General features: G+C 51.2%; 1 protein-coding gene across 8 annotated transcripts in view; it reads left to right on the forward strand.

Moving 5' to 3' along the window:
- RAP1GAP2 (RAP1 GTPase activating protein 2) overlaps positions 1–25,125 on the forward strand; it is a 236,673-nt gene that overhangs the window by 120,464 nt on the left and 91,084 nt on the right. For all 8 annotated transcript variants that reach the window (XR_009348166.1, XM_059149700.1, XM_059149701.1 and 5 more), the window contains one exon: positions 6,483–6,567. Coding sequence is in view for 7 of the 8 variants with exons in the window: in XM_059149700.1 (XP_059005683.1) it covers positions 6,483–6,567 (85 nt within the window). In the remaining variant the exon portion in view is untranslated. The remainder of the gene's footprint in view (positions 1–6,482; positions 6,568–25,125) is intronic.

Here is a 25,125-nt window from a genome sequence, read left to right on the forward strand (position 1 = left end):
GCCACTGGGAAGGGGGCTGTAATTATACCATTTTACAGATGAGGAAGCTGAGGGGCATGGAGGTGAAGTGATCTGACCAGGGTCACATAGCTGATTGGGGTAGGGCTAGAATTCAAATCCAGGCCTGTTGAACCATAAAGCCAGTGCTTTTGATCCACTGTACGTGCTGCCCACTTGCCTGGCCCTCTCCTCCATCTAGCCTGCTGCCAGGATCTCCTGCCAAGCCTGGACAGAACTTCTCGAATATGTTTCCAGGTGCAGGGATGCCTCAGGATGGCCGGCTGCTAGGGTGAGGGTATCGTGATTGTGCCACAGGGCCTGGGGTCTCTGTAGACAACAAGGCAGACTCCCCTGGACATGGACCTGTATCCTGCCTTCCCCCTCTGCTCATCCCTCCCCCTGGCCTGCCTTGCCCAGGGACCACATAATAGTTTGCCACCATAAAAGCCATCTAAGACACTAGTCATCAAGGAGTTGAGCCCAATTTTCTGAGTCCTGCTCAGGGAATAGGTGTTGGGAGTTAACTTGCCCATTCTACAGATGAGAAAGCAGAGAGAGCAGAGAAAGCAGAAAGACTTTGAGGTTCAGCTTGTCAGGCCTCAAGCTAATTCTGGCTACTAATTCTTCTTCCTTCTTAGCATGTCTGCTTCTTGTGCTAATTTCCCATAGCTTTTTATGTTATCCCTATCGTTTATGTTCTAGTAAGCTATATAGGATGGGGAAATAGGAAAAGTTAGGACTCAGATGATCGCTCCAAGTAAATGACAATGCAGGTACTTCTGAGTGTTGGGAGTGGAGATGGAGGACCTTGCAGGTGCAGGTAGTAAGGGAGCCCTCATTGGTGTCTGAACCATAGTCTCAAAGCCAGAACTTGCATGCAGCCCAGGGCCCTCGGGGCACCAGAAGGCAGCCAGTGCAGAAAATAAGCAGCAGAAACGACAGATATAGAGCCCTTTCAGCCCCTTCTCTCTTCCTCCTTTTTAACAACTGAGTTATAATCTACACACCATAAAATTCACCCTTTAAAGTATATAATTCAGTGCTGGTTCGTATTTTCACACAGTTGTACCTCCATCACCTGTGTAGTTCCCGGAATATTTTTATCCCCTCAGAAAGAACCCCTGAACCTATTAGCCGCCACTCCCCATTCCTCCCCACTCCCCACCAGCCCCTGGCAACCGCCAGTCTACTTTCTGTATCTGGATTTGCCTGTTCTGGGCATTTTCTGTGAATAAGATCACACCATATGGGGCCTTTTATGTCTGGCTTCTTTCTTGTAGCATCATGTTTTTGAGGTGCATTCACACTGTAGCCTGTCAGTACTTTGTTCCGTTTTATGGGTGAATACTATTCCATCCTGTGGCTAGACCACATTTTGTGTTTCTCTGTTCATTACTGGGTCATCTCCACCTTTGGCTGTTGTGAATGGTATGTCTCATTCCTTTTGGTTTAGTTTTCCTGGGAAGCTTTGTACAGAGGCCAGCGGTCTGCATTCCTCTAGCGTGGCTCTTTGGAAGCCAGAGAAAGTAGAGCCAGAAATGGCTAGGTGGCTGGGGACCCAGTGGGGTGAGAGATGGAGACAAAGGGAGTTTGTAGGTTTGGGAGAACTTTCTTCCAGAAGGAGGCCTTCAAGCTGGCCCCAGAGCCATCTGCTGAGAGGTGGGTATTTTTTCTGTTGATTATTAACCGATCGTTATGATCCCGAGAATGGATTGCTGGGACTAGAACGGGTGCTCTTTTGAAATGCCAGAAATGTTTTCAAAGACATTAAACAGTGCCGGACCCTTCCTTGCTTCTCTCTCTCCACTTGGATATTAGATCATCAATTTTGGGGTTACAGTAACAATAAATGTGATAATAGTAATAATGATCTGTATTTGTGTAGGACCTTATGTTTTATTTCATAGCCATTGCATTTAATTCCTCAGAACAACGTTGCCTACATCTTGGCAGATGAAGGAAGTGGGACACAGAGAGGTGAGGTTACAGAGAGGTGAGGTTACTTGCCCAACGGCTCACAGTGGGGTAACAGGTAGAGGCAGACTGGAACCCGGGAGTCTCTTGATCCCTAGTGTGGGGCACTTTCATAGAAGTGGTGGGGAGATGACCTCAGAGGGTCTGGGTCTAGGGTCCCAATCTGAGTCTGGACGGAAGGAGCTAGAAGACCTGGGTGCTGTAAGTAGGACCCTCACCTGGGGGGATGAACAGTCGCATCTGACTTTCTCAGCTTCCACCACAGGCTCCTTGATCATTTCCTCTTGAGACCTGCATTTGGCTAAAGGCAGCTAGACCCACTCCCAGCTGCCCCAGGTTTGCCCATGCTTCTAGGGAAGGAATCCCAGAGCAGAGAAACTCAGTGCCGCGTGGTTCTGGGGCAGAGGGATGCTGAGTGGGAGGCACCCCCACGGCCCCTAGAGGCTGGAGGAGGCCCCTGACCACTTCTGTCTGTGTTTGCCACCTTTCTCTGAGCACAGTATATGAGCTTCCTCCTCCCTCTTCTGCCTTCTCTTCATTCCCTTTTTTCCCTCCTCCTTTGGGTGCCGCCTGTGTGGTTCTGGGACCCCACATCTTAGGAGGTGTGTGTGAGCATTTGGCTGGCTTGGTCGGAAAGGCAGTTTCAGACTCAGTTCTGTGACCATGTCAAGATCACTATGGTTCATAAGAAAGTTGTTACAAATAATAGTAAGGACACTGCCTCAAAACAACTAGATGTTTGTTGTCTCTGTTTTAGAAGCTAGAAGCCCAAGACCAAGGTGTGAGCAGGACCTGCTCCTTCTGAAGGCTCTGGGGTAGATGCCTTCCTCAAGTCTTGAAGTTCCCAGTAGGGGCTGGTCACCCTTGGCGTCAATTTGGTCTCTGTCTCTGTTGTCACCTGGCATTCTCCCTGCGTGTCTGTGGCTTCACATGGCTGCCTTCGCCTCTTGTAGGGACACCAGTCAAATTGAATTAAGGAACCATCCTAATGACCTCTTGTCACATCTCCTAATAAGGACATTCATGGGTCCTGGAGGTTAGGACCTCAGCATATATTTTTGGGGGACACAAATTCAACCTGTAACAGGCAGCTTTGGCATCTAGGAGGTGAGAACGGGGGTGGAGCATTGTGTCTTGTCCACTCCCACAGGTGCCATTTGAAGCCATCGCTATACCAGGGTTTGTGACCAAGGGCCTCTGTGTACTCTGAGTTCTGCTCTCTTTGAGGGCCACAGTCTTGCCTCCTGTCCATGCTGGCATCCCATCCAGAGTCTTGGACAGAGCCCTAGAATAGGCACAAAGCTGCTAGCTACTGGTGCTCATTCCTGCTCTGGCACCTTCCAGGCTCCAGACACCATTCAGGGAATCCTTATGGCTGGAAAACACCTCATGCCTTCACTGAATTGTCCTCACTGCTCCCTGGAGAGTGGTCCCAGGAGCTTATGCCAGCCTCCAGGGAAAACAGGCTGGTGCAGGGAAGCGGGGTGAGCCCAGGAGGGGTTTGATGCGGTGGCCCGTTGCCTGAGACTCAGGGGTCTTGGGTAATGACCACATCTGCTTTGGACCCATGGGAGTGGACATCTTTCACCTTACGGGGAGAAGCAGACAGCATGACTCTGTAAATGAGTGTCCCTAGACCAGGGATGGTAAAAACCTGGCAACATTGCCCTCTAGAACTGGTGTCCCTGGAGAGCCAGGACTGCATTCAGGCGAGTGTGCCACAGCCTCCTACTGTAGACTTTGGGCAGGGGGCATGCCTCCTGCCCCCTCCCTGCATGCTTCTTCCTTCTTGGCTCCCAGCCCCTTGGGAGTGAGGGGCTGCCCTCATCCATCCTCACCTCAGGGGACCTGAGGCTGGTGCCCTGGTCCCTGCTCATCCTTCCTCACCTCCTTACCCCCATCTTAGCGCTTCAGGGGCTGGGCGCTTTGAGGAGGAGCCATAGCTGTGTAGGTGATGGCGTAGTGGCTGGAGTGGGTAAGCCTGTGCCAGGATCCAGCTCGGTGGGGTCCACAGGCAGGTGGGGGCCAGAGCAGCTGGGCTGGACCCTGCACTGGCCCAAGGCCAGAAATGGAAGGGGAATTGGTGGCTCCTGACTAAGAGGTAGAAGGAGGCTTGTTCATTCCTTTGCGTGTGAGTGTGTGCACATCTACACATGCTGAGTCGTGGCTCTGCTGGTTCTTGTGCCAGTAATAGTCTGGATCTGGAGGGGGGCACCTTCCTTCTCCTCCACCCACACCCTCAGAGTGAGACATAGGTCCAGAAAGATATGAAGAAAAAGACAGATGGAGGATCAGAAAGGGGGTCTGATCAGAAAGGCAGGTCGAGGTTAATGGGGGTCATATGGATCCTGTACGAAGTCAGATGTTCATGCAGCCTTCTTACCTGGTTGTCTAGAGGACAATGAGGCATGGCCTGCTGCAGGGCTAGGCGAGAGTCGTGTCGGGGTAGATAGGCCCGGCATCATCTGGTCTGGTTTTCTTTCAGGTTGGGCTGCCCTGTGGGCTAAGGGGTTGTAAACCCAGCCTGGGGTGGTGCCTGTCTCCCGTGCAAGGGCTTCTTCTGGAAATGCAGAGGGTGGGGCTCTGTAGGAAGCCTGGGGTTGGGGCTGTCCTCCCTGTTGGCAAGATGTGCACTGGAAAGTACAGAAGCATTCCCTTGAGGTGGCAGTGGGGGTCCTTTGGACATCAAGGTGGGACCCTGGAATCAGACCGACTCTGCTTCAGGTTGGGGTTCTGGAAAAGGAAACAGTTGCAAAGTTGGAAGCCTTGGTGGCTTAGCCTGGTCTTGGGCTCTTAACACAGTTACCCTCTTCTCTCCCTGCTGTCCCAGGAGACAGCCAGGGCATGTCCAGGACTCCAGAGCGCCTTGTCTGGGGCTCCCCCAGGTACTGTCCAGCTGGCCTTGTTGTGTAACCAGTGCTCCAGAGCCTTTTCTCTCTGCCAACATCCTGCCTGGTGATTGGTCTGGAAACTAGCGCTCCTTGGTCACCACCAAGGGCCAGATGGAAAGTGGGGAGTATGTGAGAGCAGTGAACTTGTTGCTGTCATGTTGTCATGGTGACACAACTCTGTTGAGCTGCTTCTCCATGGTCCTAGCCCACATGGACTAAAATAAGTTCTACCTGCAGCTCACACAGCAGGCAGCCCCATTCTCCCAAGGTCAGCTCTCTGGCCATGGTGTGTGTGTGTGTGTGTGTGTGTGTGTGTGTGTACATGCACGTGCACACAGTCATAGGGGCAAAGGGGACGTTTATACTCCTGTTCTGTCTCTCTTTCTTTGGTCCTGAATTCAAATGTATTTTGAATACATCTATCAAATGTATAGCTGCATTTTATTAACCACTGTAATTTTGGCAAATGAAAATACTTGAAGATAAACGATAACTGCTATAGTTTCAGGGCCTAATTATTTTCTACTATGTCATTGCGGTAAAACGGCTACATTTATTTTGATGCCTTTCAATGTTTGTCCGTGTGTCAGAGGCCTGTAGGTGTTGTGGGTCTTCTATGTCTTTAGAATGGCAGTTCTCAAACTGCAGTGTACATCAGAGGGATTGTAAACCCAGATTCCCAGGACCCATTGCTGGAGACCTTGGTGTGCACCTGAGAATTTGCATTTCTCACAGGTTCCCAGATGATGCTGATGTGGCTGGTGCAGGGACCATGCAAGGAATAGCCTCTGGGGGCTCAGTTGGTTAATCCTCCTACTCTTGATTTCAGCTTGGGTCATGATCTCAGGGTTGTGAGATCGAGCCCCAGGTCTGGCTCTGCACTCAGCAGGTGGTCTGCTTGAGATTCTCTCTCCCTCTTCCTTGCCCCTCCCCCTGCTCACACGTGTGCATGCATGTGTGCTCTCTCTCTCTCAAATAAATAAATAATAAAATAGGGGTGCCTGGGTGGCTCAGTTGGTTGGAAATCTGTCTTCACCTTGGGTCATAATCCCAGGGTCCTGGTATCAAACCCCTCGTTGGGCTTCCTGCTCAGCAGGGAGTCTGCTTCTCCTTCTGCCTCCCTGTTTCGTTCTCTTTCTCTCTCTCAAATTAATAACTAAAATCTTAAAAAAATAAAATGAAAGGTATTTTCTGTCTACACTGGACTATGCTAGGTTTTTTTTTTTTTTTTTAAGGTTTTATTTATTTATTTGAGGGAGAGAGAGCGTGCGAGTGCACCAGCAGGGATGGGGCAGAGGGAGAGGGGGAAGCAGACTCCCTGCTGAGCAGGGATTTCCCCACACGGGACTCCATCCCAGTCCCAGGATCCTGGGATCATGATCTGAGCTGAAGGCAGACACTTAACCTGCTGAGCTGCCCAGGCGCCCCTGGACTGTGTTAGGTTTTAAAACAAAACAAAATAAAGTTTACCACATTCCAGTGGAGAATGCACCCAAGTCTAGTTTTGCATGGTGTGTATTAGACCGGGTCCCCATGCCCAGCTTCTGTCGGCAGAGAGAGGGAATGGCTCAGGCAGGCCCTCACTCACCTCTTCTGTCTTCTGTGGCCTCTTCACAGGAAGCAGGAGCTGGCCAACAGCTCGGATGTGACCTTCCCAGACCGGCCGCTGTCCCCTCCTCTCACGGCACCTCCCACCATGAAGGTAAGAAGCTTAGTTAGAGTTGGTAAGTGGGGAGGGAAGTAGCTGTCCCTTTGATCCAGGCCCAGCTGCTGCTGTCCAGTGGGTGCCATGTAGTCCCCTGACAACCTCAGGAGGCAGTGTCCACCTGAGCTCACCAAGGCGGGAGGAGCCATGACTGAGACTTGAGGGTGTCAGGGGCTGAAGGAGGCCTTGGGGAGCTGTGGGGTCCAGGCAGGAATGAGTGCAGCCTGGTGTCTTCACTTGATCTTAGCCAAAAGGCCTAGAAGGAATTGCAGCCTGGTGTCTTAGGGGGCTACTTCCCAGGAGAGCTGCCTGGTGGCGGGGCTGTGGAAGGCAGGTCTGTGGGGTGGCCCCTTCCTAGGACTTGGGTGGCACTTGCATGGTGGTCTGCCTGCCTCTGACTGGCCCTCCTGGGGTGGCCCTGTCACCCCAGTCCCTGTGGGAGAGTTGCTCTGGAGCTTCTGGGGGTCAATAATTCTTTCCTATTAGTACTTTGTTTACAAGTCTCCTTCCTGGGAGACCACCTTCCAGAACCCTGGCCCTGACTGCTCATTCCTGGAGAGGAGCTGAGGCATTGTACCCTCCCCGCACCATGCTCGTCTCCCTTCAGCTCTCAGTCCCCCTGACAGGATGGTCACAGGGAGGACTTTGGCTCAGCCAGTATTCCCACCTAAGCAGCAGTGCATGATGGTCCTTCCCACCCTTCCTCCTTCTCACAGTTGGCCAGGTGAGGACTAGCTCTGAACAAGTCCGAGGACTTGCTTCCTGAGTCATCTGAGGGGACATCTAGTCCGCCTTCCATCTCTGCCGTAGAGCTTTGCTGTGGGATGACTCGCAGGGAAATAATTACGCCTCTCTCTCCTCTTGGTCTTTGTTGTATCCCTGCTCCCCTAACCTGATCTGTTGGAAAATGACCCCCCCAAAGGAAGTAGATAAAAGCCTCCTTTCTGTTATCACCCCATACTGAATGCCCACTACTCGGAGAGCTGTGTGATATGCATCAGGGGGAATGTCCTAGAATGACAGCCAGAGCCTGCCCTGGTTGGATTAGGAGTTCAGGAGTTGGTGGGGTGCAGGGCTGACTGCAGACAGCTCTGCCTTCCTCCTGGTGGGGTACCCATGGGCACCGGAAGGCAGAGCACCTCCATTAGCCTAATCCAGTGCAGGCATCTGAGCCAAGTGCTGGGGGCTTTGTTTGCCTAGGGTGACACTGACAAACATATCACCATTCTCAGTTTCAGCCCCTTGGTCTGCAAAGTTGGTTGTCGAATGCTTGTCATTGTGCTTCTGGGTGGCGGAAGTTTGCAGGAAGAAACCTAGAAGTTTCCGAGGAGGAGTCACTGAGTTCTCTTGGCAGGCTTCCCTTACTCACATGCTCATTTAATTCATTCAACACCCAGTACTTGCTTGAATGTTGTATTAGTCAGGACTCTTGGTTACAAGTGATGGAAACATAACTCACTTTGGCTTAAGCATAAAACAGAATGTATTGCTTTGTGATGGCAAATATGGACTCTAGGCATGGCTGCATCTATGAGATTTGTCTCATTCCATCTGTCTTCTGTTTTGGTTTTGTTCTTTGTTAAGCTCTGTCTCCATGGTGGCAAGATGGTGACCTAACTCCTTACCTGCTGAGTAACTTCAGTGGAAGGAAGAGTCTCTTTCCCACGGTACTTCTAGCAAAAGTCCCAGGGAGGAAGCTGAAGGGCCTGGTGTAGGTCACCTGTCCAGTTCTGAAGCAATCATTGCGGCCAGAGGGGTGGGGGCTCTGATTGGCCAGACCTGGGTCTCACGACTTGCTATCTAAGCCCAGAGAACCGAGAGTGGGAGAGGGGTGATTTTTCAAAGGAACATTGAAGGCTCATTAGAAGAAGATGGGGGGATGGAGGCAGGGCGGACAAGAACAAACAGCTTTCTACCACAGGTGCTTGCCGTGTGCCAGGCCCGGTGATCCCTGCCCTTCTGTGTGTGCCAAGGCATCATGGTGCCTGCCCTTCTGGAGCTTGTCATCGAGTTGGGGAAGGGGAGGTGAAAGTTGAAAAACTAATTTGAAGATGAAGGATGGACAGTTAGGTGTGATGAACGTTCCAAAGGAGAAGTAAAGCCTAGCTCGGGGCTATATAAGGGGTAGGCGTGCGTATATGTTGTGTGTGTGAATTGAGCCGAAACTTGGAGAGGGTCAGGCAGGACTTCTTAGGAAATGACGTGGAAGCTGAGCCCTGGGAGTTGAGTAGGACTTTGGCAAAGGTGCTGTCAGGGTGGAGGAGACTGTTCTACATGCTTGCTGCTCCATGTGAGGCCAAGGGACCAGCAGGGCCTGCATCATGTGGGAGCGCCTTAGAAGTGCAGAATCTCAGGATGGGTACACAGATGTGCGCTGCAGGCTCCGTGAGCCCCCCGGAGCAGGAGAGAGGTGGCTGTGTGGGCAGAATGGGAAACCAGAAGGACCAGAGCACCCACAGTTAGGGACAAAGAGGCAGACCCGTAGAAGTTTTCTTTTATTTTTTATTTTTAAAAATTTAATCTGAGCACATTTTTTATGTGGAAGTATAGTTGACACAATGTTGCATGAGTTTCTGGTGTACAACATAGTGATCCGACAAGTGTGCACATTAGGCTCTGCTCACCACAAGTGTGTCTCCCATCTGTCCCCACATAATGCTGTCATAGCACCATTGACTGTATTCCTGACGCTGGGCCTTTCATCCCCATGACTTAGTCATTCCAGAACTGGAAGCCTGTGCCCCCTACTCCTCTTCACCCACTCTGCCCATCCCTTCCACCTAGACCCTTAGAAGTTTTGTTAAAGATTTTGGGCTTTATCCTGACTAAGGACATTGATGTCATTGAAGATTTTTGTCTGAGCAGTAGCCAGAGGATGGGACTTTCGGAAAATCACCCTGGCTCTTGGGTGGAGAGTTTGTAGGAGAAGCAGAGGGAGGTCACTGAGGGAGTCTGGTGCAGGGGTGGGGAGGAGACGATGGTGGCCTGACTCTGAGGGTTCTGTGGGGTTGTTTGGAAGTGGTCGGATCTCTGATTTCCCAGGAGGTAGATAAATGAGATAGGAGGATTTGGGGGGAGAGAGGAGGCAAGAGTGACCCCAGGTTTGGAACAACTGGTAAATGGCAAAGCTGCTCTCTGAGATGGGGGACCCCCAAGGGAGGATGAGGGCTGAAGGTGTAAGTGCTACACTGCTCATGTTTGAGACACAAATGCTCAGTGTTTGGGGGCCAGACTCAGAAGAGGGTCTGGACTAGAGGCAGTAATCTGGAGCCATTCTTCTAGAGGAGGACATTAAATCTTGGGGCGGAGGGCTGGGCTGGGGCCAGTGAGTGCTCCAGGGAGAGTGTGGAGTGAGAAGAGGAGAGATTCCTGGGGTGGCGCCCTGGGGGTCTCTCCCAGCAAAGGCTAATGTGGAGAAAGCTGGAGACTGGGTGGGAGGAGCGTTCCACGAAGGAAAAATGGACAGCTGTGTCAGCGGGGCAGAGAGGCCAAGTATGGGGGAGCACGTGTGGCCTGGCCGTGACTTGGGACAGACAGGGGTGGGCTGAGGAGTGAGTGGAAATGTTAGAAGAAGGGAGCCACGAGGGTGCGTGGATACAAGAGGGAGGGGTACTGATCAGGAATCCAGAGCATAAGTAAGAGATTGTTAGTTAGTATAGTGATTCATTCAGACATTTATGACTTGCCTTGGGCGCCCAAGCCTACACTGTTCTGGCCTGTACAGGGCCTGATGGGTTGTTGGGGTTAAGGCTAGCCTGAATGGAACTCCAGGCAGGCTCCGAGCAGAGCGCTAACCTATTGGGGTGGCTTTCCTGTCCAAAGCCTCAAGGACAAGGTCAGAGCTGAGGACTCAGAGGAAGATATGATGGGTCACCCTGGAGGCTCACACTCGGTTTGGTACCCTTCTGTGGTTGGGGTTGAGGGTCAGTGTGTGTGGGTGTGGGTGTACCTGGACTTAGGGGTCTCTTGATGACTGTTATGTGGGCTTGTTCTGTGGGAAAGACTTAGCCTGTGGCCATGGTTAAGAGGCTGTCTTTGGCTAGCCTATTTTTTTGTCCTTTGGCAAAGCATACTGACTCATACAGTTAAAACCACAGTCCTCCTGCCAGCCTGTGCTCATCACAGAGGGAGCGTCCCTTTCGTGATTGTACTTCCCAAGCCCTGTTGCTGGCCATTCGACACCACCCTGCACTGAGCTCCTCAAGGGCAGCGACTCTCCCGTTCTCTGCTGGTGCATGTTTTTGGCACGCGGACTGTCTGGGACATCCGGGTGGGAGGAACCTGTGACTGGTCTTCTACTTCTCTGGTTTTGCTTGAATCTCATATCCTGGCAGACAGACCCTCTGTCTCCGGTAATACTTTTCTGAATTAAGCCCCCAGCCTTGTGTTAAGATGCGGACCAAAACTCCCTCTTTCCTCATCTGTCATGGGGGTATTTCTACCTGCACGGACCTGGGCTTCCACTGGTGATGTCGGGCTCAGACCTCTGCTTTGCCAAGCTCCCAAGCTCCCCAGGTCATTAGGGCACACCGATGTCTGAGACATCCAGAGTAGAAGCTAGCCTCTCTCCAGGGTTTCTGGCCTTGGGGGTTCTGCAGCATGGCCCTGCTGTACCCCCAGCATCTGGGCAGTGGGGGCAGTACAGGCTTGGGGCAGCGCTGGCAGGCCTCCCCCTTGGGGGGATTAGCTTGGGAGTCATAGAATATCAGTGAGGGATGAGTAATTTCTTTTATAGATAAATTGGATGGGAAATTGGACTCACCTAAGGTCCTCCTGAAAATAGTGGTGCTCCCCCTTCGGTCAATACAGTAAGTTTTGGTAAAGTGCTCCTCCCATCCCACCTCTCACAGCCAGGACAGCACCTCCTCTGGTTGCTTCTCCCACCAGAAAGGGACTGCGGGAGCAGAGGGAGCCTGCAGCCCCCCTGAGAATTCCTCAACCTGGGCTTCTGCCCCTACTGAGCACCTGATGCTACCGGTCTTTGCTTCTCCTCCCCCGCCTCTCTGCTGTTTGTGTTGTTCAGGGGGATTTTTTTTTTTTTTTTCTAATATGAAACTGAGAAAAAGCAACCAAAGAGATGCTAAGCAGATGGGCTGAATGAGAGCCCAGTTCCAGCCAGAACTCACACTGTGGATGGTGCAGGGTGGGCTGGGAAAGGGGTTTGGGACTGTCTCCCTGGGAATGCTGTGGATTGTTTCCAGGTCTGCATTTTTTATGATCTGGTTTTCATACCCAGATGGATCAATAGGCATTTAGAAAGGGCTGCCTGTGTGTGCCCAGCATTGCACTGGGCTCTGTGGGGTCGAACTGAGGCCACAGTCCTCACCCCTCAAAGAGCCTGCTGTCTGCAGGAGGCCTCAACTGAACAGAAGAAACCATATGGCTCAGCATGTGACAAACTCAAATGTGTCATGTGGCTTCTCAGTGGGGTGGAGGGGAGTGAGGATGGCTTCCTGGGGAGGCAGGGTGGGGTGGGCAGAAGGGCCCTGATGGCAAGCGCAGGGGTGGGCTAACCCCTGGGACTGACCGGAGACAACAACCTTTCTGGGCCTTATGAAGTGAAGGGGTTGGGGTTGACCCTCCTGATTCTCTCCCAGCTCACACTGAGTGTGCAGGGCATTTTGTTGAAGGTGACAGTGCTTGGACCTGTTCTGACCTTGACCTGGACTGTCATATTTGTCTTTGGATCCCCACCAGGCCTTTGGTGGCTTGGTCAGTTGGGAGGCAACCCTTGCTCAGTCTACTCCATCTTCTCTTGTGTGAGTCTGAGGGCAGCTCCCTCTTGGACCTTCTCTATCCTGCTTTGTGAGAGCCTGAGGACAGCTCCCCTGAGACCTTCCCCATCCCCCTTTGTGAGAGTCTGAGGGCAATCCCTCTCAGATTTCTTTCCAGAGGAAGGTAATGGGGCCTGGGGTTCTTGCTGTGGGGATGAGCAGTAAGTCTTGTTCCTTCATTGTCCTTTGGTACTCTGCTCTCCATGACTCACTAATACCCTTGAAACCCTCAGGGGTAGGTCAAGCAGGTATATAAGTCTCCAGATGCTAGGGAAGAAAATGGAGTTTGAGGAGCTTATTCTCTGCACCCTCTTCATTCCCTTTGGGCCAAGCTGTGCTGGTCTCCTCCTCCCACCCTCCCAGGCTCACCAGTTGCCCATCAGCCTCTCTTCCCCCGGGGGCGGGGCTGGACTTTCCTTTCCAGCTTGTAGCTTATCCTCAGGCCTGATGCCAGCTCTCCAGTTTGTTGCTAGTTCCAGCCTCCTCTCTTCTGTTGGTTCTGGGAAGGGAGGCTGTCCCCTTCTGTCAGGGTTGAGTAGAGATTATGTCAGCCCCTCTGAGATCTACCAATTCTGTGTGGATGAGGTGAGGAGGCGTTTGTGAAAAGGATGTTGGGGGCCTTCTTGGGGCAGAAAGGGCTCAAGGACATAGCAAGAAGGTTTGGTTCCCCCTTCAGGAAAGCCCTGGAGGGTGACATGAAAGTGAGGAAAAATATTTGTTCCTGCGTTACCGCCACTGCACAGGTTCTCTTGGTGATACTCTGTGGGCCTTGGGAGGGCTGTCTCTGGTCTCCACGAAGACCCCCATTTATGTCTCCTGTCCAGATGTCATCCCCTTAGGAGCTACTCCCCAGGAGCTCGAGGATAGTGCAGACATGAGGGAGGCCTTGCCTGGATCTGGGTCTGTGGGACCTGGGAGGCTTTAAGAACATGGCGATATCTACGTTTGCACCCCCTGCATGAAGCTGCCCCTCATGCATGCATATCTGCACATGTGTGTATCTTCACTGATTTTGTTCATGCTTCCAAGGCCAACTAGCTTACACTTCTTGCAAATCACCTCAGGTGTAACTGCTTTTTAAAAAATTCCGTTACATTCACATGCATAAGTCTTAACTGTACACCTCCATTAATGGGTTCATTCATGTGACCCTACTCTGATTCAGGTGTAGGACATTTCTGTCTCCCCAGAATATTCCACTGTGTCCTTTTCTAATCAACTTCACCCCCACCCGCACTGCCCCTGCCACAGAAACTGCTAGTGCTCTGTGTTTTTTTTTTTTTTTTCCCCACACTTAATTTGCTTTGCCTGTTCTAGAATTTAATTTGAAAGGAGTCATGTAGTATGTATTCCTTTGTGTCCAGCTTGGCATAACGTGTGTAGGATTTGCCCATGCTGCTGAGTGGGTTAGTAGCTTGTGCCTTTCTGTTACCAGTGGGTGAATACACCGCAATTGGTTCATTCTCCTGTTGAGGGACATTTGGGTTATTTCCAGTTTTGGCTGTAATGACTAGCCAAATACTGGGAACAGTCTGATTTGTTTTGTGTCGATGCTTTTGTCTTTTGGAGATGTGATTTCATTTCACCTAGGTAAATATCTAGCGTGAAACTTCTGGGTCAATAGGGAGGTGAATTTTAACTTTATATGGAACTGCCAATCGCCACATGGCTGTACCGTTTCCCACTGCTGCCTGCAATGGTGTGAGAAGGTTGATGGCTCCACAGCCTTGCCAACACTTGCCCTTTTCAGTCTGAGTCCTTTTAGCCACTTGAGTGGGCCTGGAGGGGCATTTCATGGTGGTTTTCACTGGCATTTTTCTGATGACTAATGATGTTGAGCAGTTCCTTACATGTTTGTTGACCATTTTATAGTTCTTTTGCCCCTTCTTCCCCTTTAAAATAGCATCTTCTTATAGGCCTCCTTTACATTGTCTGGATACAAATTCATCCCTTTTTTTTGTTTTTGTTTTTTTTAAAGATTTTATTTATTTATTTGACAGAGACATAGCAAGAGAGGGAACACAAGCAGGGGGAGTGGGAGAGGGAGAAGCAGGCTCCCTTGATCCCAGGTTCCTGTATCATGACCTGAGCCGAAGGCAGATGCTTAATGACTGAGCCACCTGGGCCCCTAATTCATCCTTTTCTTAACGATGCCTTTGATGAGCAGAAGCTTTAGTTTGGTTGATGTCTGATTTTTCATTTTACATCTATTGCCTTCTCTGTCCTAAGAGGTCCGTGCTCACTCCAAATCACAAGGATTCCTTCCATGTTTTTTTTCTAGAGTCTTTACAGTTTTAGCTGCGGGTCTACGATCTACTTCGATTTAGTTGCATATGGTGGACAGAGGAATCCAGGTCCATTTATCCCCATGTAGCTATCTGGTCATTGCAAAGGCTGTGAGTTGCTTTGGTGCTTTAGTCAGAAGTGCCCTGGCCATAGAAGTGAGTTCGTGTGGGTATTTCTGTGAGCCACGGTGTTCCTCTAGGTGGGGGATGGCCCAGACATGATTCCACCCTCCTGTCCCATGGTGGAGGTCAATAATGGATCACAGCACTCCCTCCCTTGACTTCGGATGTGGTCTCAGAACCTCGCCACCAAAGCATTGCAGCCCCCCACCGCCAGTCATTTAGAGTTGACGTGAGACATGGGATGGCTCACTTCTGGCAGCTCTGAGATTGTCAGAAGGGGTTAAATTATTTGCTCAAGGTCCCCCAGCTGGTGAGTGTGGAGCCCGGATTTGGGCTCAAGTCTGTCTGTGTGACTCTGGAGACTGTGTTCTCTTAAGCTCTACTCCACAGTCCTGGGTGTGAATCATCTGAGCATGTTACTTGATCTCTCTGACCTCTAATTTCTTCACCTGTAGTACAGGGACAGCAGCTGCCTGACCTGGAGGAGGGGGTGTGAAGAGTAATGAGGTAACCCAGGAAGTAGCTAGTAGTAACTGCATAGTAGGTGGTTAATAAGTAGTTGTGATAATAGACGATAATTTTTAAAATATTTTGTTTTTAAGTAATCTCTACACCTGACATGGGGCTCAAACCCGCAGCCCCAAGATCAAGAGTCATGGACTTTGCTGACTGAGCCAGCTGGGTGCTCCTCATAGTGATGATAATTTTGACAATGATGATGTGGTTTTTACCCTTGAGAAACATGTAGTCAGGGCTTCTCTCCAGGGAACTGGGATTCACCAGCACAGAGGAGAGTCCCTGATCTGCTCCCATGTAGCCTTGGGATTCTTAGTTTCTGAGCTGGAGGCATCAGAGGGGAGCCCTACTTTCTAGATGTTGCCAACTGAAGCCTAAGCCACAGGCCTTGGCCTAGCCACGTGGACCACTTGGGCCTTGTTTTTTCTCTCCCATGTGTGTGGGGAATGGCTAGGCTTCCAGAATGCTTTCTTCGGGAGCCTTCTTCCCCTTTTTGATTCTCCAGCCCATTCTGCCCGTCCTTCTGCCAGGCCACATGGTCTCCCCCGCTGTGGAGGCTGATCCCATTCCTTTGACCTGGACTTGGGCCCCTTTGGTGTTTTTTCTCAAAAAATGTGAAATAGTATTGAGTCATAGTTAAAAATACAGTTTCAGGAGCCTGTCTGCCTGGGCTTTCGGTTTTAACACTTCCTCACTGTGTAACTTCTCTGTGCCTCAGTTTTGTCACTGATGGGATAGAGACATAAGAGAACGTGCCTCATGTGGTTGTAATGGGGGCTGATTGAGATGATCTGTGTTGATCATTTAGAACAGAGGCCTGTAGCATGTGCTGCAGAGATGTTAGTCGTTATGATTTCTCCATAGGATAGCAATGCTTAGAGAAAAAGTCTAGAAGGAAATCTACCAATTTTTCTGTTGTTAGTGTAGTTTCTCCTCATTTCTTGCCCTGCTTGGTGCCCATGGTTGAGGTGCCTTTCCAGGTCTGATGGATGAAACTGAAATTGCATTTTGTATGATTGGTCCCACCTGAGCCCTGTGTCTCAGATGCCAAACCCTGCCTGACATGTAGGCGACTGTGAGGGTATTGGAAAAAGGCCCAAACCAAGGGTCCTGCCTCTGGGGGAAGGGTCTTCAGGGAGGGAGCATCCCTCTGGATCATGTTCCCACAGTGGCACCAAGACCCTGCAAGGCCAGCATCTGCATAAAGGATTTGGGGATTGGACTAAGTGTAGACCTGGGTAGTTCACGGCCTTGGAGAGCCCAGGGTTGGGTTTGGAATGCCTTTCATGATATATCTGTCTTTTTTGGGAGTGTCCTCCTTAATTCCTTTTGCCTACAGCTAATATTAAAATGACCCTCTACTTCTGGACAGGTCTTGTGCCCTGCTAATGCAGCTGGTGTTCTAGAATCTCCTTGGGGGCTCTCCCTTCCCTGCTCCAGCCTTAGCCATGCCACCTTTTGAGGGCTTGACCAGCTGTCCTGCCCCCAACTTAGAGCCTGCCTCTATGATATCCCTGCTTGTTTTGGGTCCTGACTCCTGTGATGAATGTGCAGGACAGAGCCCTGGGCCTGAGCCTGGAATTTAGGAACTGTGTGACACTGTGCAGTTTGGTGATCTATGAACTTCAGTTCCCTCAGTTGTAGATTGAGTCCCCCCAGGGGCTCCCAGGGTTGCTGGGAGGATTATAAAGGAAGTGGGTGAGCGAGGGCTTCATAGCACCCGTGCGCATGTTATATATGTTGGCATGCGATGGATACTAATGGTTATTATTGTGGGCAGTGAGCTAAATGCTTGTGGGATGTTTCATTGGTAATCCCCTTCTTGTAGCTGCTGTAGATATGTCCTCATAGAGAGTGGCTAGGGATGGGGTCCTACCAGATGCCATGCGCCGCCCTCGTCACCTGCTCACATGCCTGTGTGTCCTTCACCTGACACTGCAGCCCAGTGTGTCTGGTGCTGCGGGTGGCACTGGATGGTGGGTTCTTTTTTGTTCCTGAAGAGATACTACCCGCACAGTTATAAGTCCAAGTAGGTACCTCCCATGTGCCCCTTCCTTTTGGCTTCCCCTGCTGGACCCCCGGAACATTCTCTGCTCCTCACAGAGGGTGGAGGTGGAGTTTCAGGCCCTTACTTGGGGCTGCTGTAGCAACGTCTGACAAGCTTGGTGGCGGGAAACAACAGAAACGGACTCTTCTGCGGTGCTGGAGGCCAGAAGTCTGCCCTCAAGGTGCTGGTAGGGCTGTGCTCCCTCCAGGGCACGAGGGGCGGGGAAGCCATGCTTCTTCTAGTGTGGGGTAGTTCCAGGCATTCCCTCGGCTTGGGGCCTGTCTTCACGTGGTCTTCCCTTCTCTGTGGCTGTCTGCGCTCTGTGAGTCTTTTATAGGGACCCTTGCCATTTGATTCAGGGCCCACCTGGGTAGTCTAGGGTGATTTCATCTTGAGATCCTTAAGTTAATTACGTCCGCAAAGACCTTTGTTTCCAAATAAGGTGACAGTCACAGGTTCCTGGGTGCCAGCATATCTTTTGGGGGGCTGCCATTTAGCCTGCGATAGGGTTTGGGTTGCCCTCCTCGGGATCTCCTGTTGGGAGCTTGTGAGGCCCAGAAGCTCTGCCACCACTTGCTCACCCCTGTGTGGTTGGAGGTCATTCAAGTGTGATGGGGGCGGGTGTTCTGGGGGCGGGGCGGGGCGGGGAGAGACTGGCTCAGGGCAGCCCCAGCTCTGTCCTGAGAGGGCAGAGTGTGTTCTTGCTGCCATGGGGCCTGGTACATTAGGGGCCCAGAGTAGGTGCTTTATAAATACTGAGTGGTCAGTGCTTAATAATGCTCATAACAGGTGATGATGAACATGCAGGGATCAATCCAGCCTTGCGACGGTGGCACTGGACAGACAAAACCCCGCATTTTCTTGGAGAATTTCCATAAGAACTTTCTGTAAGTAAATGACAAGCAGGGAAAACAAAACTATTTTTAATAAAATGATACGTGCTTATTATAAAAAATTTGAGCAATTGTAAAGTACAAAGGAAGTAGGAAGAAAGCCCTAATAGTACTTCTGCCATCCAGACATATTCCTCCTTACTATTTGCTAAGTGTCCAGACATCTTGGCATCATCCACACAGATAGTGGTGTGAATACATGGGATCTCACTCTTTGTGCTCCTTTGTAATAAAAAGAGTTAAATTTGATTTTACTTGCGTTTAACCAGTGAGGAAAAAAAAAATCAAGTAGCTCAGAAGGAATGGCTGAAGTTTAAAGGTTTCCTCTCTGTAAAAGATATTAATTTCTAGAAGAGTCCTTTAAGATGAGGTAAAAGACTAGGAAAGAGACATTATTATTATTATTATTATTTTCCTAAATTATTTCAACTTTGTAACATAGTGGTTAGCTCCTTGGAGGAGAGCGGTGTCCTCTGTGAACTCGGCCCCTCAGTGGGCGTGACACAGTCCTTTGGAGGGGAACTGCCGTGCCCTTAGCAGGAGGCTGGGTTAGCAGGGTCTCCTTCAAGGAGGGAGCCTCTGGACCCTCTGTCTTGGTTATATGTGGAAATCAAGACTGTTTCAGGAGTGAATTGGGTTTGTTAGCAAATGAGCTGATTTGATTGGTCTGCAAGATAGAGAAGTTTCTGAAATGTCAGATGTTAATATGATGGCTGGTTGGCAAGGAAAGCCAGAAGTGAGGGGTGGATGGCCAGGTGGTGTCATCTGTTGTAGAAGAGGAAAAGAGGGGGACTAAGGAGAAAGGAAAGAGGAAGTGGGGAGAGGAGAAGAGGCAAAGAGAGGGCAGGAGGCGAGAAGTGGGAGGAGGGAGAGGGAAGGTGGAAGGGCTGGGTTGCCTCATCCAGGATCACCAGCTAGTGGCCTAGCCCCAATTTGCCCTCACCTAGGCTTCTTTTGACCAACATGATGTTAAAAGATTCATTTGAATATCATTGGGAGGGACGTGTCCTCTCCAGTGACTGTTTTCTTCATATCCTCCCTGGCGGCTGACCTCTGCCAGAAGTCCTGCTGCTGTTTCTAGAGCTCTGCTTTCCCATGGGCTGGTCCTGGTGGGTGGCCTGGGCTCAGAGGAGACCTGAATTGCATCTTACCCCAGAGATGCGGTGGGGCTCAGGATGATTCTGGGAGTCCAGCTGGATCTCCCTGTGACTCCCTGTCCAGGTGGAGTTTGGGGAAGTCCTTCTGTGGGTTGGTGAGTTAGGCCATGGGAATCAGGAGGCAGGAGCTGTGACTTATTTATCTGTCTCCTCATGTTTGGTGACTTTTGTGGAAGTGGAAAGATATGATTGCTCCTCTTTGAGGGTGTGATGCCTACAGGGAGGCAAAAGCCCCCGAAACTACCTCTGAGAGTGACCCAAGATAGGACATGACCTCCACTAAGGAGGCCAGTGGTCCCTGCCTGGGCATAGAGATAAGGACAGCCTGGGTAAGCTCACAAAGGCCGGAAATCCTGACATGATGCTGTCTCTGTCACTTACCCATGAGGTAATGGATCTTGGTGTCTGCCCCAGTCAATCCTTTGGTGTCTAGTCCTAGACACCAAAATAGTGAAGCAGAAAGTAGATTAAGAACCATAGTCCAGGTGGCACCTGGGTGGCTCAGTGGGTTAAAGCCTCTGCCTTCAGCTCAGGTCATGATCCCAGGGTTCTGGGATCGAGCCCCACATCGGGCTCTCTGCTCACCAGGGAGCCTGTTTTCTCTTCTCTCTCTGCCTGCCTGCCTTTCTGCCTACTTGTGATCTCTGTCTGTCAAATAAATAAATAAAATCTTTAAAAAAAAAAAAAAAAGAACCATAGTCTAAGGGGAAAAAAAAAAAAAAAGAACCACAGTCCAATCTGGGGAGCAGGAAGGTGGGTCTTCTAATGCTTGGAGGGTCTAGTAAGTGTCAGGGTTGGGCCTTGTCACCCAGTCAGCAAGGCTGATGCAGGGACCCAGAGTCCAAGGGCTGGCAGCATCTCAGGTTTTCCGACCAGCCTGAGTTGCCATGGACAGGCAGTGCCCCAGGCTTCTTTGCATGACTGGTTCTCCGCCACCTGTTTGGACAGCCTTTCTTCTTGTTGCACGAGTCCCAGACTCAGTGAAAGTTAGAAGTTCACACCTGGTTTCTTGGAGGTCAGCAAAGAGGTTCTAAGCAGGTATCAAAATAATAAGATAAAAGTTCACTCCAGACTGACTATGTGCCACAGAGCAGTTCAGATTTGGGGAGCGGAGAGAGGTTTCCCCATCAGAGACATGGTGCTAGAGTGTCAGAGCTCCTCCCTTCGGTCAAGTCTTATCGAACCGTTACTGTCAGGAGGTCTGTACTAGTTTCTTACAGCTGCTGAAACAAATACCACAAATTGGGTGGCTTAAGACAACACAGATTTATTGTCAAAATGTTGGCGGTGAGAAGTCTCACTGGCTAAAATCAAAGTGTTGACAGGGCTCTGCTTCTTTGTCTTCAAAGGCAGCGACATTGGCCAAGTCCTTCCACCATTGCTGTCTCTCTGCTTCTCTCTCTTTGGCTTCCTAGTTATAAGGATTCTTGATTAAATTGGACACACCTGTATAGTCTAGGATCCTCTTCATGTCTCAGGGTCTGCTGATTGAGCAAACTTAATCCCAGCTGCAACCTATTTCCCCTTTGCTGCCGTGTGACATCACATATTCATAGATTCTGAGGACAGAGACAAGAGCATCTTTTGGACGGGGACATTATTCAGCCTATGTCAAGGTCAGGCCCCCTCCCTAATTCAGTGGGAGTTCCTTGTCTGTCAGTTGGAGGATTTTTACCCATTCCTAAGGAAACCCTAGAAGTCCTCCTCCACTGCACACAACCCCCCACCCCCGCCCCGGCCACACTACGTCTTCCTTTTATGGGCTTCCGTGTTTCTGTGGCTGATTCTCTATCTGCCTGATTGCATTGCTTTGTAAGCCTGGGACCAATGATATAATTTCAGATGTTGTCCTCTCTCGACCAAGGGTTTTGAAAGGTAGGCATGTCTTTTGTCCCAAAGCTTTTCCACAGAGAAACGAAAGGCACACAACATTCACACGGTCAGTCTGGAGCTGAGATGTGACCTCGATTCTCTTGCCTTAGGTCAGCAACTTACTGACCCCCCCCGCCCCCCCATCTAGGTGGAAGTATCACCCCTCCGTTGAGGGCAAAAAAGTGACATATGTGAGTATCACCCAGCCCTGACTTGGGGTTGTCCAGTGTTTTTGTGAAAGGAGCTGCCATTGCCTGCCTCCTACCACACACTGTCCTCTTCCTCCCATTTAACCTACTTCTTCCCATCAGAGTGGTCTGCTCTGTGGCCGGTGAGCCCAGGATCGTTTCAGGGTGAGGGAGGGAAGGTGTGGGAAGGAAGACAGGAGCTTCATTATGCTGCGCTTAGATAACCCTCTTCAGGTGACCTGACTGGCACGGAAAGTCCCCCTCTTGGTCCCCCAGGTCAGATAGTGTTGCCTGGCTACAGGGCAGCCAGCAAAGCTCTGGCAGGGAGAGTAAACAGGAACACATGTTTAAAACTCAGTATCACTGGGTGTGCAAACACCCCGGCAGGGCCTTCCAGCTCACTGATAATCTCTGAATCTCCTTGATGCATGAGTGTGGGGGACATTCTGCACCAAGACCCAGATGGTCTCTTCTGGGAATTGCCTATCAGCTGTTGTGAGGGACAGGGAGGGGGTGGGGGACTTACAGCCTCAGCCCCATGAAGACTATCACCCTGGTCACCTGGGTGAGATTCCTGGGAGACCCTGGGGTTTGGCCTGGACTCCTCAGCAGGATGGGGCTTCAAGGGCAGGAGTTGTTCTTATCCAGTCCGAAGCCTCCAGTTTCAGCCTGTCCCATCTCAGGGCTCTGGGGCTACTGTCTAGATTCAGCCTTGGACTACAGAGAGATCGCTGTGGTGGGCATGGGCCCCTTTGGACTGTAGATCAGCAAAAGTGGAAGGAGGGAGATCAGGGCTTTTGCTCTAGTCTAGGCAAAATGTTGGAGGGAGCTTGAAACTGGAGGTGGTTGGCAGCGGTGATGGAGAGAAATGAGTGGATTTGAGTTATGTTGAAGAGGTTGAGACAACAGGATATGTTGTTGGACTGGGTGGGGGAGGAGTCTAGATGTCTAGTTGTCCTAGATGAGACTTAAGCAATGGGTGGGTTTTGGTTCCATTTTTTCTGAGATGGAAAGACTTGGAAAGTTTCTTGAGGAAGATCAGGGGCTCTGTTTTGGACATGCTGAGTTTGAGCTATTCATGAGACAGCAAAGTGGGAAAACCAAATATGCTAAAAATGAAAAATGCTAATTTAGAGGTCCGAGGAGAGGTCCAGGTGGGAGACATTCATGTGAGGAGTCAACCTAGAGAAGGTATTAAATGCAGGGAGACAGATAGGTAGCTTGGGAAGACAGCAGAGATGGAGGTGAAAGGAGGAGCCTGTGAGGAGCTACCATGGAGGTAGCAAAAACAGGAGAGCAGCTCCCTTGGGAAGCCCAGGGAGAGGACTGTAGAAGGGGGGTTGTGGTGCCGAGAGACGAGGTAGGGCAAAAGTTCTTAGGCTTGGCAACATGGAGGTCATTGGTGACCCTGAGAAGAGCAGTTTCAGGGGAGCTTTGGGGCCAGATTGGTTAGCAGTGGACAGGAAGGCTATGTCACTCATCTGCAGAATTCCACAGAGCTGACCAGAGCGGCCAAGCACAGCTGGAGATGGGGTCTCTTCCATACACGGTCAGACAGTACTCTTGGCTAGGACCCCATGACTATCCTGCCCCAAGAAGGCAGGGGGCTCCTTTTGTGATCAGGCTGCCCTGTCTTCTGGGGCAGAACAGATCCAGGGTGCCCGATGGTGCTATGAGAGGATGGCCATAAGGGTGAACCCAAGCCTTGTAGGTTCAGCCAAAATCACAAATGTAACCTTCCTTCTTCAGTAGACATGTCCTGTCCTTTAGGCCTGGGAGAGCAGGGTCATGGTTTCACCTCCTGATGGCCCTTTCATACTGGTCACCTCCCGGGATTCCAGTTTACCTCTCCTCCGTCTGGACAGTCATGGGGCCAAAGGAATTCCCAGTTCAGGAAAATGTGGCTGTGCCTTGGGGTTAGGGCATATCACCTGCCCTTTGGGGAGCTGAAAGTGTCCTGGAGGTGTGTCTGGCTCTGCAAAAAGCCAGAGCTCTCTTTGGATAGATCTTTGGCAATTGCCTGTCTCCTTATCCACCTGTATTGTAGGGTGACTTGGAGCCCCGCTGTGGGTCTGGACCCTCCGTATGGCTCACCAGGCCCCCTTGTGGCCAGTACCATCAACACCAGCTGCTAGCCTGGGGCCAGGGCTGCGGGGGACTGGGGAGCAGCCAGCAGGGTAGACCTCCTGTTGCCAGGAGCTGGGACCCCACCACTGTGTCCACTGCCTGTCTTACCACTCAGGTGCTCCTGGAGACATCCACAGGGGAGACCAGGCCTAGGTGGGGTCCATGGTAGCCTCCTCGGTCCGAGTGAGTGCGTCTGCCGTGGGCTTCCAGGTTCCCTCCATGGCAGGCTCATCTGCTGGGTTGCTCCTGCCCTGCCGATGGCCTCAGGCTGAGGTTTGGAAAGTGGCACAAGCCCTCTGAGCCAGGTGTCCGCACCACTCCCAACACATCCGCTGGATGCCAGATGCTGGGATCTGGCAGGAAGCAGTCGGACTGAGAAAAAGGCAAAGAGCTTGTACTTGGTCCTCCTTCACTCTGCATACCTCCTCTGTTGTCTCTCTGCTTTTAGGAGGTCACTCTGGGGCAGGCACCATCGAAACAGTGGCAGATACAGGCAGCAGATACCAGTGCAGCTGGCTGATGGTGCTCACCTTGGTGCTCACCCCACCCCAGCATCCCCGAGGAAGGGTTGTGCGCGCGCGCGCGCGCGCGTGTGTGTGTGTATGTGTGCGTGGCGTGGCTGTGAATGTTTGGGCTCTTCTTTGTTGTCCTTCCCTGCGGGAGGTGGTGTCTGTTTGGGGGTGGCTGCTGTAGGATGCTGCACAGGTGTGGTGTCTTTGTCACCTGTCCTGCCCCCGAGCCAGGACAGCCAGGCCTGGGGTGGGGGGCCCCTGCAGCCCTGCCCCAGATCTTACCAGGGCATGCCTTTGCCTCAGCACCCATTCATCAGCCTCAGCTGGCAAAAGTGGGCGGGGCAATCATGGCACTTGATTTACGGTTTACAGGAAAGAGATGTTCAGTGTCAATGTCCCCATACAGTTGTGTGTGTGTAATTAGGCTGTGGAGCTCCAGGCCTGTTAGAATCACCTGGGGACCAAAGCATTTATTTGGGTAATTATTAACTGCAAGATGGGGAAGGGAAAGAGCGTGCAATTTGCAGCTGTCCCCTTCTTGCTGGCTAGCCACTGGCCAAACCACCCGAGGCTGCAGTGCCCCAGCCTTCCCTCTGCCGTCTCCCTTTGGAGAGCGGACTGCTGGGGCTGAGGTGGGAGGACTCCAGTGGCATCTCTCAGGCACATTGGGACTCCCAAGTTACCTGTTTCCTATGGCTTCTTTTCTGACTTTGCCCTTCACTTGGCCGAGCCCAGCAGCCCAACATGTGGGGTTCTCAGGCCAGTGTGCTGGACTCTTGTCCTGGATGGAGGAGGTGTTAACGGGAAAGCCCAGATAATTGAAATTCTGGCTTAGAGAATCTCTAGACCTTGCTGTCGTCACTTAGTAATGTGCTGGTGTGGGCATGGGGTGTGTGGAGAGCTCTGTTTTCCTTCTTTGTCTCAGAGCAGAGTTTTATAGCTGGGAGCATCTCTCAGGCAGTAGCGTGCTGGGCCAAATGCTGGGTCGTTGAGAGCGGGTGATAGGGCTCTGGTCGTCTCTCTGGGGAGGAGAGAGCAGCTCCTGTAGACTCTGAATGAGT

The sequence above is a fragment of the Mustela lutreola genome, chromosome 15, assembly GCF_030435805.1.
Source record: "Mustela lutreola isolate mMusLut2 chromosome 15, mMusLut2.pri, whole genome shotgun sequence".
In the NCBI taxonomy this organism is placed as follows: domain Eukaryota; kingdom Metazoa; phylum Chordata; class Mammalia; order Carnivora; family Mustelidae; genus Mustela; species Mustela lutreola.